Source organism: Odontesthes bonariensis, chromosome 2, assembly GCF_027942865.1.
Source record: "Odontesthes bonariensis isolate fOdoBon6 chromosome 2, fOdoBon6.hap1, whole genome shotgun sequence".
Lineage (NCBI taxonomy): Eukaryota > Metazoa > Chordata > Actinopteri > Atheriniformes > Atherinopsidae > Odontesthes > Odontesthes bonariensis.
The window spans coordinates 8,237,582-8,249,277 of NC_134507.1; the positions used below are offsets into that span (position 1 = coordinate 8,237,582).

General features: G+C 43.1%; 1 protein-coding gene across 1 annotated transcript; it reads right to left on the bottom strand.

Moving 5' to 3' along the window:
* Positions 1-774: 774 nt before the first annotated feature.
* Positions 775-10,364, bottom strand: fam83ha (family with sequence similarity 83 member Ha). The gene is made up of 6 exons (XM_075475497.1): positions 10,044-10,364; positions 7,762-8,215; positions 7,497-7,661; positions 6,948-7,072; positions 1,930-5,551; positions 775-1,840 (listed from the first exon to the last, which is right to left on the bottom strand). The coding sequence occupies exons 2-6, from the start codon at positions 8,206-8,208 to the stop codon at positions 1,829-1,831; spliced, it is 4,371 nt and encodes a 1,456-aa protein (XP_075331612.1). The 5' UTR covers positions 8,209-8,215; positions 10,044-10,364; the 3' UTR covers positions 775-1,828.
* Between the last annotated feature and the right edge of the window lie 1,332 nt (positions 10,365-11,696).

An 11,696-nucleotide genomic window follows, 5' to 3' on the forward strand; every position in this document is an offset into this window, starting at 1 on the left:
AACACGTTGCAATCAAACCACACACGGTCTGTAGCACGCTTGCAGCTTATTCCCAATCAGAAAACAAGTTTGAGGGAAACCAGCAGATTTTAGATTCTTACGAGAAACAAATCCAGAAAATCTGAAAATCTTCCATAAAAGTTGACTCGAGTAAATGAATCTCATCAGATTGTAATATATTGCTGTTGTTGTGGGCTGTTTGGTCCTGAGGGTGGTGCTAGAGGACAGACTGTGATTTGTCGCCAATATGTAACAAGGAGTATGTTGGAGTAAGTTCAGTCTGTCACAGAAACTCATTCTTTTATTAATAGAGGCTGGTCACGTTTGCAGTTTAATTGATTACTTGATTAAGCTGAATGCAATAATTCCACCAATTCAAATCAGGTTAGCGGCTTTTAAAAATCTCTTTAACAAAGTAAAGGCTCTTTGGCTTTCTCAGTGACCCGTTAGTCCAGATCTACTCCACACTTTGTGGGTGTGCTGCTGGGGACTGAAATAAACACAGTGTTGACTCTTATGTCATGGGATTATGTGGCCTTCGTATTCAAAGTATAATCAGTTAAATAATGTGCAGCAGTGTTCCCTGCAGGCCTTTGGCTGCCTCTCAGAGACTTTTGGGATGTAAGTTTGCTTGAAACTACTGGTTTCCCATGACGTGATTTATGTTCAAGTAAAATTAAAAACCTTTTTCTCAAGCAATGTCGTTCATCCCAGGTGGAGATAAGTTTAGAGGCCATAACGATAATGTAGCCGTGACTCATAAACAGCCGGAAAGAAATTGAAATATTTTATTCATGAATGACAAGTGTTGATAGAGACAGTCATAAATCCCACACAACTTTTGATACTGTTTGCAAGCTCATTTTCTTTTTTTTTTTTACTGTGTAAATATTTTTTCATTAAAAACAGAATAAGGCCAGCTCATTACAAAAATGCCCCCATGCTTTTGGGTACGTTTTGGATTTGCCTGGACAAAATATGAGCGATTCAGAAGAGAAATGCTTTGAGTTATTCGGTAAAATGTTTATGTTCTTGCAGTTCGAAACAGGACGTTTCACTCAGGGGCTCCTATAGAAAAAAGAAACGAATAAAACCTCACATGCTGCCTGATTAACGCATCAATATCACGAGTACACAATGTTTGAGCGACTTTTCTCCTTTAGTCTCAAGTTTCTTCACAACTTCTTTCGGTTCCACGGTCGAAGCTTGCGTAACCCTGCCAACGCATGCATGGACGTGAATGTTCACGCCCGCTCGTTTCACACTTTAACATATGCAGCTATCGACATCTCTAGTTTGGCATGAAAGGGACAAGACTATGATACAAATGGAAGCATATTACAGTTGTACAAACTCTGGTTACTGGTTTTCTCTCGCACATTAACAGCACGTCTTTCGGTCCCTGCTGTAACGCCAGTGAAAAAGGCAACGACACGTCACACAGACCGTCTGATGAACACATTGCACCTGACCCATGCACTCTGGAAAACATGTCTGACACATACATACACAGTCTGAGCCCACGTGGTTTTCACATCGGTAGTTACTTGGTGACCACAGTCCACAGAGTCCCAGACGCACGTGACCGGGCCAGCTTTGCATAGTTTCTTTTACTGCTGGCAGTTTCACCTCGTAAACATCCGACGCAGGTCCTCCGACTCCTCAGAGCACAGTGAATCTTGTTTGCTGAGAACTCAAAGAGGAATCTCACTTCTATCATGTATCTCAGTGAAAAACGGTCATTTTTTTAACACTGTAGAGCCACGTCAGTCTTTTCTGCATACGCTGCAGCCACTGTTTCTTTCTCTCCACGTTCTTCGAATCCCATCTAAGGTGCCATCTGTTAAAGCAATAAGAGACACAAAATGATTTACAACCAAACGGGTACACAAAATGAGGTCAGTAACAAAGAAGGTAACACATCCGTACCTCAAAACGACTGTAAACCTTCCTCTCCTTCCTCATGCTCTGAATCCTCTCCAGCAGTTTATCCCGTTCCTGAGGTGACTTAGGCTGACCTCTGCTGAGTGTCCTGAACCCTCTTTCTTGTTCTTTCTTGGCATTTTTGTCAGCTTCGTCTTCTTTCTCGTCATCCGTGACAGGAGACTCCTTGGTGGCCTCGCTCCTGCTTTGGCAGTTGGCAGAAATCTGCTCCAGAAGCAGCTTGGTATCGTCTCGGAGGTTGCTGCTTGAGAGCACGTTGGCTGTTGATGAGTGGTAGCGAGACTGGCTCGATTTGGGCTGCTTGGATGTAATCTCTGCTGATTCGGAGCAGTTACTCTGCTTGACTTGGTCATTTGTTTTTTCCTTGCTCACAGATTCCTGGGCACTGCTGTTATGACTTTTATTCGCGTCCTCCTGATTGTCAGATTTGTTCTCGCTCGTCTCCGCTACCTCAGATTCTGCTTTGCGTCCTTCTAAAGATGCGTCGCTTTCGGCTGTGTCTGATTCAGCTGGTTTGCATGGCAAATCAAGCTCTGGTTGAGTCTCACTGGAAAGGCACTTTTCGTCTGACAGACTGTCCAAAGCAGAAATATTAGTTTCCGTCTTTTCGGTTTCAGGCAAACGTGATCCGTCTGAAGATGGTTCTGTTTCTGCAGGGGTGGGTGGATCAAACTCTGTCAGGTTAACGGGGTGAGGAGGGGCAGCTGGCGTTGACGTGTCCTGAGGAGATGCAGTTGTTTCTGACAGGGAAGCATGTGGAGTAAAGTCTGTATTGACAAGGCAGCTTGATTCAGATACCGATGGTTTGGGTGGAGTTTCTCCAGTAGTAGTTATAGGAGCAGCGGGCCCCTTTGGATCAGGTTCAGACACGGAGCTTTCTACACCAGATACACCCAGCAGGCCTGACTCAAGCACAGCAGGGCTAACACTGGGAGATGCGCTCTCAGTTCTAATATCCTTAGACGATCCAACAGCCCCAGACTCCTCTGCAACATCTAACTGAGAGCCATCATTTTCTGCTGCTTCTGCTGAAGGTGTTGCAGCAGAAGACTCCGTCTGGCTGGCCGGAGAGTCCGATTTTTGTTTAGTTTCTTGAACTGATTGGGAGGATGCTTGCGGTAAAGTGCTGACAGATTCCTGCGCTTCAGTTTTGTCACTTTTTGGTGATGGTGTTCCTGGAGAATGGGCTGAGCTGGAATCTCCTTTTATAATACGAGAGGGTGAGGTCTCCCCTGCGGTGGAGGGGCGGATCTCTGAACCAGAATCTAGCAGAGTGTGATCAGAAGAAGTGCTCAATCCTGATCCGGCGATGGGAGGAGAGCAGATGTCGGCCTCTAACTGAGACGATGGAAACTCTGCTGCACTGGAGGTGACTGAAACAGGCTGCTTTGAGGTAGAATCTGGCTTTGGGGTTTCTCTGTCATCCCTTGGCGCAGGTGGATCACTGCTCTCTTTTATAAAAAGCTTTGATGGCATCGATTCTTCTGTAGAATTGCTCCGTTGTGCTTTGGTTTCTACAGAAACTTGAAATCTTGCCGTCTGCTGATTGTCCAGCTCGACTGTTTGCTCACTACAGCTGTGGGAGGTGTTAGAATCCTTGCTGACTGGACTTTCCTTCTTACTGCTCTTTTCACCTGCATCTGAGGACAGAGTAGCTGACTTGCCTGCTTCTGTGGACACATTTTTTGCTACTGAACCCTCGGGTACTGAAGCCTGGCTTTCAGGGGATTCTTTTGGAATGGGCTCTTTCTTCTGGAAGGTGGCAGTGTTTTCAACTTTTGCCGGTAGTTTTGCCTTCTGTTTTCTCTTTTCCGCTTCTGCAGCTTTGCGTTTTGCTGCCAACTCTTTGAAAAACATGAGCCTATTATCAGGATCATTCATATCCATAAATAGCTGGCTTGGCAGTAAAGGTTTAGGCTGTTGTACCGGTTGATCAGTTTTGGGTAGCTCAGCTTCAGATGGTGAAGGACTATCTTGCTTCACGTCTGACAGTTTTATTGGCTCCTGGGCCTCTGGGTTGGCTGAAAAATCTTCTTTTGAGGCTTTCTTATCATCTGCTTTGGACGTTTCTGTGGATGAGTTGTCAACTGTAGCTGACTTTATGTAACTACTCCATTCAATAGGTTCTCTCGTAGCAGACTTCTTTTGTCCGAAAACATAGGGGATTTTTGTCTGTGCGGCTTCATTCTTTTCACTTTGCTCATCGAGCTGATCTGTGCTGCTAGTGTCTTGAGTTTGCTGCTGGTCCAGAGAGCTGAATATCAGAGAGGATCTTAACCTGGAGCTCCTTTGCACTGCGGCATTGTAATTCCTTTTAAAAGAGTCCTCCCTTCGAAGCACAGCGGTTTTCGGCTCTTTTTGTTCTGCTTCCTCTGTCTTTTCCCCTTCGGCTGCAGGGGATAATTCTGAGGGTGTCGGTGTTGCTTTGGTCTCTGCTGCCACTGCAGCAGGCTCATCCAGATATTTCTTTGGCTGCTCTCGAGTAGCTTTTTTGGCATAATTTGGCATCTGGCTTGCCCTGTTTGCAGGAACCTTGAACTCTCTGACATTTGGTATTTTGGGAAATGACACATCTATGCCTGGTCCACTTTGCTGCATAGGGTTAGGGGGGTCTTCAAAAGCATCAGGGGCCTGAGGTGAAGCCAGTGGCAGGCCTTCTTCTTTGGGATCCTCATATGCACTGAGATATGAGCTAATCCTCCAGTTTCTCAGCCCCCGTTTCACTGTCGGATCCTTTCGATCAGCGGTAGTGTCTAAGAAAAACGTTTTCTGATCAGCTGAGTTTGAAGGGGTGGGAGATGTTTGGCGGACATATGGCTGGTCTAAACTCAGTCTTCGGGGCTGAGATGAAGAAAACGGTAAATCGGCCACAGGTAGTGATTTCTCTAAGCTCTGGTCAAAGTTCACATTTCTGGTAGATGATAAATAGTTAAGAACTGGGTCAAAGTTTTCAGATGGTTGCACGTCTTGTGTTAAACCTGGTTCAGAGTACTGGTCTGCTGAGAGATAGCCTGGGTTCCAGAACTTGTCGTGGCCACCGTATTCTCCTTCTGGTCCTGGTCCTGGATAAGGCTGCTGGCCCCTGTGGAAATGCTTTTCCTGGGGCTCGGAGTCTGGCATTCCCTGTTGCAGGAATGAGTATCTGCCATGAACACCTTCAGCATAAGAGTGCCGTTTATGGGCAGGATTTTCCAGCATGGCAATCCTCGAGAGGCCCGGATCCAAGCAAGGATCCATACGTGATTGCTGCGAAGGGAGCCTACTGTATATATCTGCAGGACCGTGAAAGGATTCCTGCCTTTTCAGACCTGCCATCCTCCAATCCCCGTCTTTTCGCTCATCATAGGAATGTCTCACCCATTCATCGGTTTGACCAATACCATGGGGTAGAAACTTTCTGGGCTCTCTGTACAGTGGAGCTCTTTCATTTGGGTGTTGTCTCTTATGCAAAAGACCCAAGTCCTGCACTGGAGCAAGCGCATGTTCGACAACCAGTGGCTGGGACTGAGCAAACAGAATCCGAAACTCCTCATCAAATGTTGTCACGAGCTGTCCTAAGAACAGGTGTGCCATGCAGCGGTGCAGCTTCTCAAAAGACCACATGAAGCTGGACAAAGACAAAAATAAGGGGGGAATGGTCAAGTTTTTGTACAAAAAGAAACACAGTCAAGACGCTTATAAAATGACCGTGACAACTTTATCTATACAGCACATTTCATGACGCGTAAATCCAATGTGCTTCACTGAATCCAGCACAGGTTCACATACAGACAACTATTAACTGCAGGCTTGTGACAACAGGAATGAATTTGAGTTTAGTTTTGAGGATCGGCAGGTAGTTCGTTGCAGAGATCTGGACCGCAGTAACTGAAAGCACCGCTGGGAGATTTGGATTTAATTCTGGGAACACCTAAAAGACCTGCATCTGATGACCCGAGAGACCTGATTGGGTTACACGCAGCGAGCGAGTCAGAGATGTACTGGAGAACCAACTCACTAAGCGCTTTACGGACTGAAAAAAAAAGGATTTTATAGGTGATTTGTACTGAACAGGTAGCCAGTGGAGGGACTTAAGCATTGGGGCAATATGTTAAAATTTCCTTGTTCATGTCTAAATCAAAATCAAATTTATTTATATAGCACATTTCATGTACAAAACAATTCAAAGTGCTTTACATAAAATAAAAGCATTGCAGCAGGGAGTGGAAGAAGCATTAAAAATACATAAAAGAATATAAAGAGATTTCAAGCACAGACACATGAAAAAAAGAAGTTTTTAACCTGGATTTAAAAATGTCTACATTAGGTGAAAGTTTAATCTCCACTGGCAGTTTGTTCCACTTGTTTGCAGCATAACAGCTAAATGCTGCTTCTCCATGTTTAGTCTGGACTCTGGACTGGACCAGCTGACCTGAGTCCTTGGGTCTAAGAGCTCTGCTGGGTTTATATTCTCTGAACATATCACAGATGTATTTTGGGCCTAAACCATTCTGGGATTTGTAAACCATCAGCAGGCTTTTAAAATCTATTCTGTGACTGACTGGAAGCCAGAGTAAAGATTTTAAAGCTGCTGTGATGTGTTCAGATCTCTTAGTCCGGGTTAAAACTCCAGCAGCAGCGTTCTGGATGAGCTGCAGATGTTTAATGCTCTTTTTGGGAAGTCCAGTTAAAAGAGCATTACAGTAATCGAGTCTACTGGAGATGAATGCATGGATGAGTTTCTCCTGGTCTGTTTGGGAGAGGAAACCTTTAATTCTGTTGATGTTTCTGAGATGGTAAAAAGCTGCCTTGGTGACAGCTCTTATGTGGCTGCTGAAAGTTCGTGTAAGAACTCTTTCTGAATAAGTTGAAGCCGTCCAACTGATTGTTTGGGTAATCCCGTGATTAAAGTGATTAGACTTTCTAAATCTAGATATATTTTTCTAAAAGGTAGAAAGCGATTCCAGTCATGTTGGTAACATGAGTACCCTGTATGAGACTTAGAAAGATTTAAAGGACCTCACCTGTAATTCCCACTCAGCACAGCCCTGCAGTCAGTCAACAAGAAGCGATCCATCATCTGACCTTTGAGGGATTTCCCTGTGCGGCACTGATACGTGATGCCAGACACGGTCCTCACACATAAAAACTGCAAGACAAATTAAATCAATTTGACGCAGGCACACAAATACTTCTGTCTGCTCAATCATTTCTTACACTAAAGAAGCAGTTTCAGAGCTGCCAACAACTGCAGAACCTACTGTATTTCCCTCTGACCAGCACAAAGTGTTGCTTTAAAACCACTAAATGATGAAAATGGTGATACATTTTTGATGTGGTCAACCGAACAAACTCAAAAAAACACCACAATGTGCTCGTGTCTCTGCACGTCCTCGCCTCCCAACCCTGCCAGTAGCTAGCAGAGCCAAAGCGGTTCATTCCTGCGGCACGAATATCCACTTTGCGGTTTTTAAAAGCACAATATTAAAACAAAAAATATATTTTTAGGCGTATATTTTGAGCCAAAGTTCAATGTCAAAATATTGAAAACAAAAGCAATAATCTGCACTCACCGGAATGCTCTGCAGATCTACTCTACAGTTGGACGCCATGTTAAGAAAGTGATGCACGTTCTGCTCGTCTAACAGGATGTAGACGGCGACATTCCTGTGGGCCGCATTAAGAATATCCGCAAACATGTCAACATCGGTAAACATGTCCATCACCACGGCAACGACCTGAGGCGACGAGAGCCAAAAACAACACCAATGTGAAAGACAGACAATCGGGGATGAGTAAACATCAAAGGAAATGAAAAACAGAAAGCGTCAGATCAACCTGCTGAGCGTTCTTGATGAGTCGGCGAGCTTGCTCCTTGATGCTCGGCATGTCCGGCTCTGGGGGGTTGATCAGAGGGATGACCTCAGCAGGTTCAACGAAAGGAAGCGGCTGAGGCCAGCCAAGGTCCAAACCCGGGACCTCTTGGTCAGAGTGAATCGGCCAGTAGGTGTCCGAGGAGCCATCGTCCCCCCTCTCCAGAAAGTGCAGCTCGGGCTGGCTGCTCTGCTGCTTGGGAGCCTGAACAGAGTTCTGAATGTGCTGAATTTCAGGAGCGCACAAAAAGTCTACAACATCTGCTTTTTGGAGGAACTGATAGTAGCCCTCCACATCCTCCTCGACCAGCGCATCAACAGCCAAGCGGTACTCCTCCCGATAGTGGGGAGGGAGGTAGTTGGGGTCATGGGGGTTATCCCCGGCGGAGGAGCACTGAGAGCGCCGCGCCATACTGTAGCTTTAAGAGGAGACGGGGACAAAAGAGACACATGTAATTAATTCATGGAAGTTCAAGTAACTTTCACATAACTGATATATTCACAACAACAGGTCAGAGTTTAGCGCTCCAGATTCAAACTCAAAATTTATTCAATTTAGCCATTTTTCTTCATCTTGTTTTCTATCTTTAGGTTTAGGACAGACTAAATCATCAATAAATACCAAATTCATGATGGTTATTCATTCAAAAATGACATTTTGTTATTGTCTTTTAACCAAATTCGACAGTCCAAGATAAAGAAAAGAGTAACAAAAGTAGTTATCTTGGGATCTGTGCAGAGATGTATAGTAACGAAGTAGAACTACTTCACTACTCTACTTAAGTACTAAAATGCTGTATCTGTACTCTACTGGAGTATTATTTTTTTCTCCTACTTCCACTTTTACTTCAGTACATATTTTCAATGAGTTTAGTACTTTTACTCCGATACATTTTTTATGTGCTGCATCGTTACTCGTTATTATAAACGCACACACACACACACATAAAAACGTACACTCATTCATGCACAAACACACCCACACGCATACAAACACGCAAACAGACATATAAAAACACACACAGAGAGACACACAAGCATGCACATAGTTTAAGAAGGGGAAACGTTGTAGAGAAAAAAAGCACAAGCAGGGAAGAGAGGGGCAGGATGCTTTAAATGGAGAGGGGACATGCTTGATCTGTTTGTTCACAAAGAGTTAAGCCCAGTGTTTTCAGGTGTTCTAATCACTTTTTGTTTCTACATGACATTTGTATTTGTATGTGGCCTACTGGCCTTGAGATTTTTTTAACAAGTTGAAAGAAAATGACAAGGATGAAAAGAAAATGTGTAATGTGTGAAGTGATGGGAGATGCTTTAAAGGGGGAAGGGACATACTTGCCAATACATATTCTTTTGTTCAAAAGAGTTAAGCTCAATGTTTTAAGGTGCTCTTGTACATTCTGCTGTACTGCTGTTACAGCCAAACACTTTGAATAATATAAACAATTTCTTTAATGACTACACTACACAATACTTTTACTTTTACTTTCAGTACTTGAGTAGTAATTTTAAAAATAAACTACTTGCCATACTTAAGTACAAAACATGTTTAATACTTTAGTACTTCCACTTAAGTACGGTGCTTAAAGAGCACTTCTACTTCTACTCAAGTCGCTTTTTTGACAGAGTACTTGTACTCAAGTCTGAATCGCTAGTACTTTATACATGTATGGATCTGTGTGATATATCAAGGCCTTTTTTCAGATAAAGCAAGCTGACTCATTTCAAAATCAATGTCAATGCACTAGAGTATTACCACACACACGATAAACGCTTGACAGGGTAAAGGTCTTTTTACTCTCATCACCAGATCTGTTACAATGATACTACAGTGGAACAAGCACAACGAAAAAGGGGAAGATGGAATCTAACCACAGGATAAATGGTTATGGGTGTGGCTCCTCCTTCTGGCCAAAAGCCTCCATTTCTAAGTTAATGTTGAGCCACATTTTTGAGAAAAGAAACATGACAGTGAAAATAAACCACTCAAAAAGGAATTAAAATAAACGCACTAAACAACGAACTCTAGAGAATGAAACACAAACAAAGAGACATAGTAGTACATTTAACTTTGGTTGTGGGTGCAGAACTTCTACATAAACATTTTTCTCCAGCCAGACTGACAGTCATGTTAGAAAACTTCAATAAGGCCAGGTTAGCCATATGGTCGGCCATATTTTAGGATATTTCGCACTAAATTCTATAATAGATATTACACTACAATACACGGCGAGACGCTGAACTTACCCCGTGGATATTTGTTCGTCAAGCTTTGCTTCGCTTAAACTTTCCGCCGGTCATCTTTCCTCTTCCTTGTGTTTTCCTCACAGCTGCCTGCGTCGTGCCTCCTATCCAGATGGGACCCGGGGAAAGTCAGTTTTCTTCTTCTTCTTCTTCTTCTTCTTCTTCTTTTTCGTTACTTTGCCTCCCCCCCTCCTGTCACCCAGCCAAACCAGTTTGCTGTCATACTTGAGGCATGTTGCCTTGAATCTTTGAGAGCAGTCGACAGAGAGGAACTGCCGTAGAGTCCGTCGCCCCGCCTTGACTGGAGCTTCGGTGTGTTCCCCGCAGCTTTCCCCGCAGCCCGGCCCGAGGCTAGCTGTGAAGCACTTTGACAACCGGCTCCGAGTAAACTACTTCCAGCTGCTCGGTGGCTAATTTACGCTTTATCAGGCTGATTCACAAAATCTCAACTATCAAAAAGCGTTTTGCCTTGTCCATAAAATTTCTAATCATGTTTTATATTTATCCTCTTCATTCTCGTTTGAAATTGTGCCGGTTCAGAAAAAAAAAAAAAAAGAATGGACAGGGATTTGTATATTTTCTAGAGGTATGTCATAAAATACACAAATTCACAAAAAAACAAACAAAAAAAAAACCCAAAACGCTGATACACGGGGTTGGTTGACTGCGGTGCATGAATTTATGCTTATTAATTTGCTGCTTCTTTTTAATTTACTTATTCAATTCAATTCATTTTTATTTATATAGCGCCAAATACAACAAATGTCATCTCAAGGCACTTGGATAATAAAGTCCAATTCAAGCAAATTGGAATTCAATTAATTGTAATCATAATTATTCATAAAATAATCCAATTCGTTCCTATAGAGCCAATTCAAAAACAATTTCCTAGCTAAGGAAACCAACAGATTGCACTGAAACTTTTAAGAGCTGAAAAATTACAAGCTATTCTTCCATGAAATTACAGTGGACCCAAAGGCTCAGTGTGACAGAGCTGTGTGACTATGTGTGTGAAAGAACACACAAGCGTGTCATAAGTGCCATATAAAGTGTGTGAAGACCCTTTACCACTTAATAATTAATATTGATATTAATTTCACACATTGTTACACCCCTATGCATCGCGACTGACCTAGCAGTGCCACTCCAAATGTCTTTGTGTGGTACATGTGCATGGTTTTCCGAATTGTCTTCATTGGCTGCACCTGTAAAGGTGTGGCTCATAGTCATGCCTGTTGTGTTGTTGTGCTCGCCATACTTTTATTTGTGTTGGTTTCGCTGAAACTCTAATCTTTTTGTTGTTTTATGATAAACCCCTTCATTTGTATTAACATGTGCTCAGTCTCCATTTTACATTGCACAGCTGCAGCATAGAGCTCAAAGAGCTATAAACCGGGTCGCAAAAGATAATTTGGGGGCTTGTCCAGGATGTGGTGAGAGTCAGACTCCTAGTGTAAAAATGAGGAAAAACAAAACAAAATACCGGATGCAATAATAACTAACTTTCAGATGTCTTGTTTTAGAGACCCCAAATTAAGATTTAATTTTGTAATTCCTTACATTATGAATGCGTCCCAATTAGAAATTTGCTGAGTCGAATTACGGCAGATTAGTTAATCTCTGCTGAAGTAATGAAAATGTGGGTAGTCAGCAAAG

Bases quoted from the DNA above. Each gene is read 5' to 3' on its own strand.
- fam83ha (XM_075475497.1), bottom strand. From the start codon at position 8,208: ATGGCGCGGCGCTCTCAGTGCTCCTCCGCCGGGGATAACCCCCATGAC. The intron at 7,662-7,761 runs GTTGATCTGACG...TCGTCGCCTCAG, and splicing joins TCATCAAGAACGCTCAGCAG to GTCGTTGCCGTGGTGATGGA. The intron at 5,552-6,947 runs GTGAGGTCCTTT...GTCTTTGTCCAG, and splicing joins GTGCTGAGTGGGAATTACAG to CTTCATGTGGTCTTTTGAGA.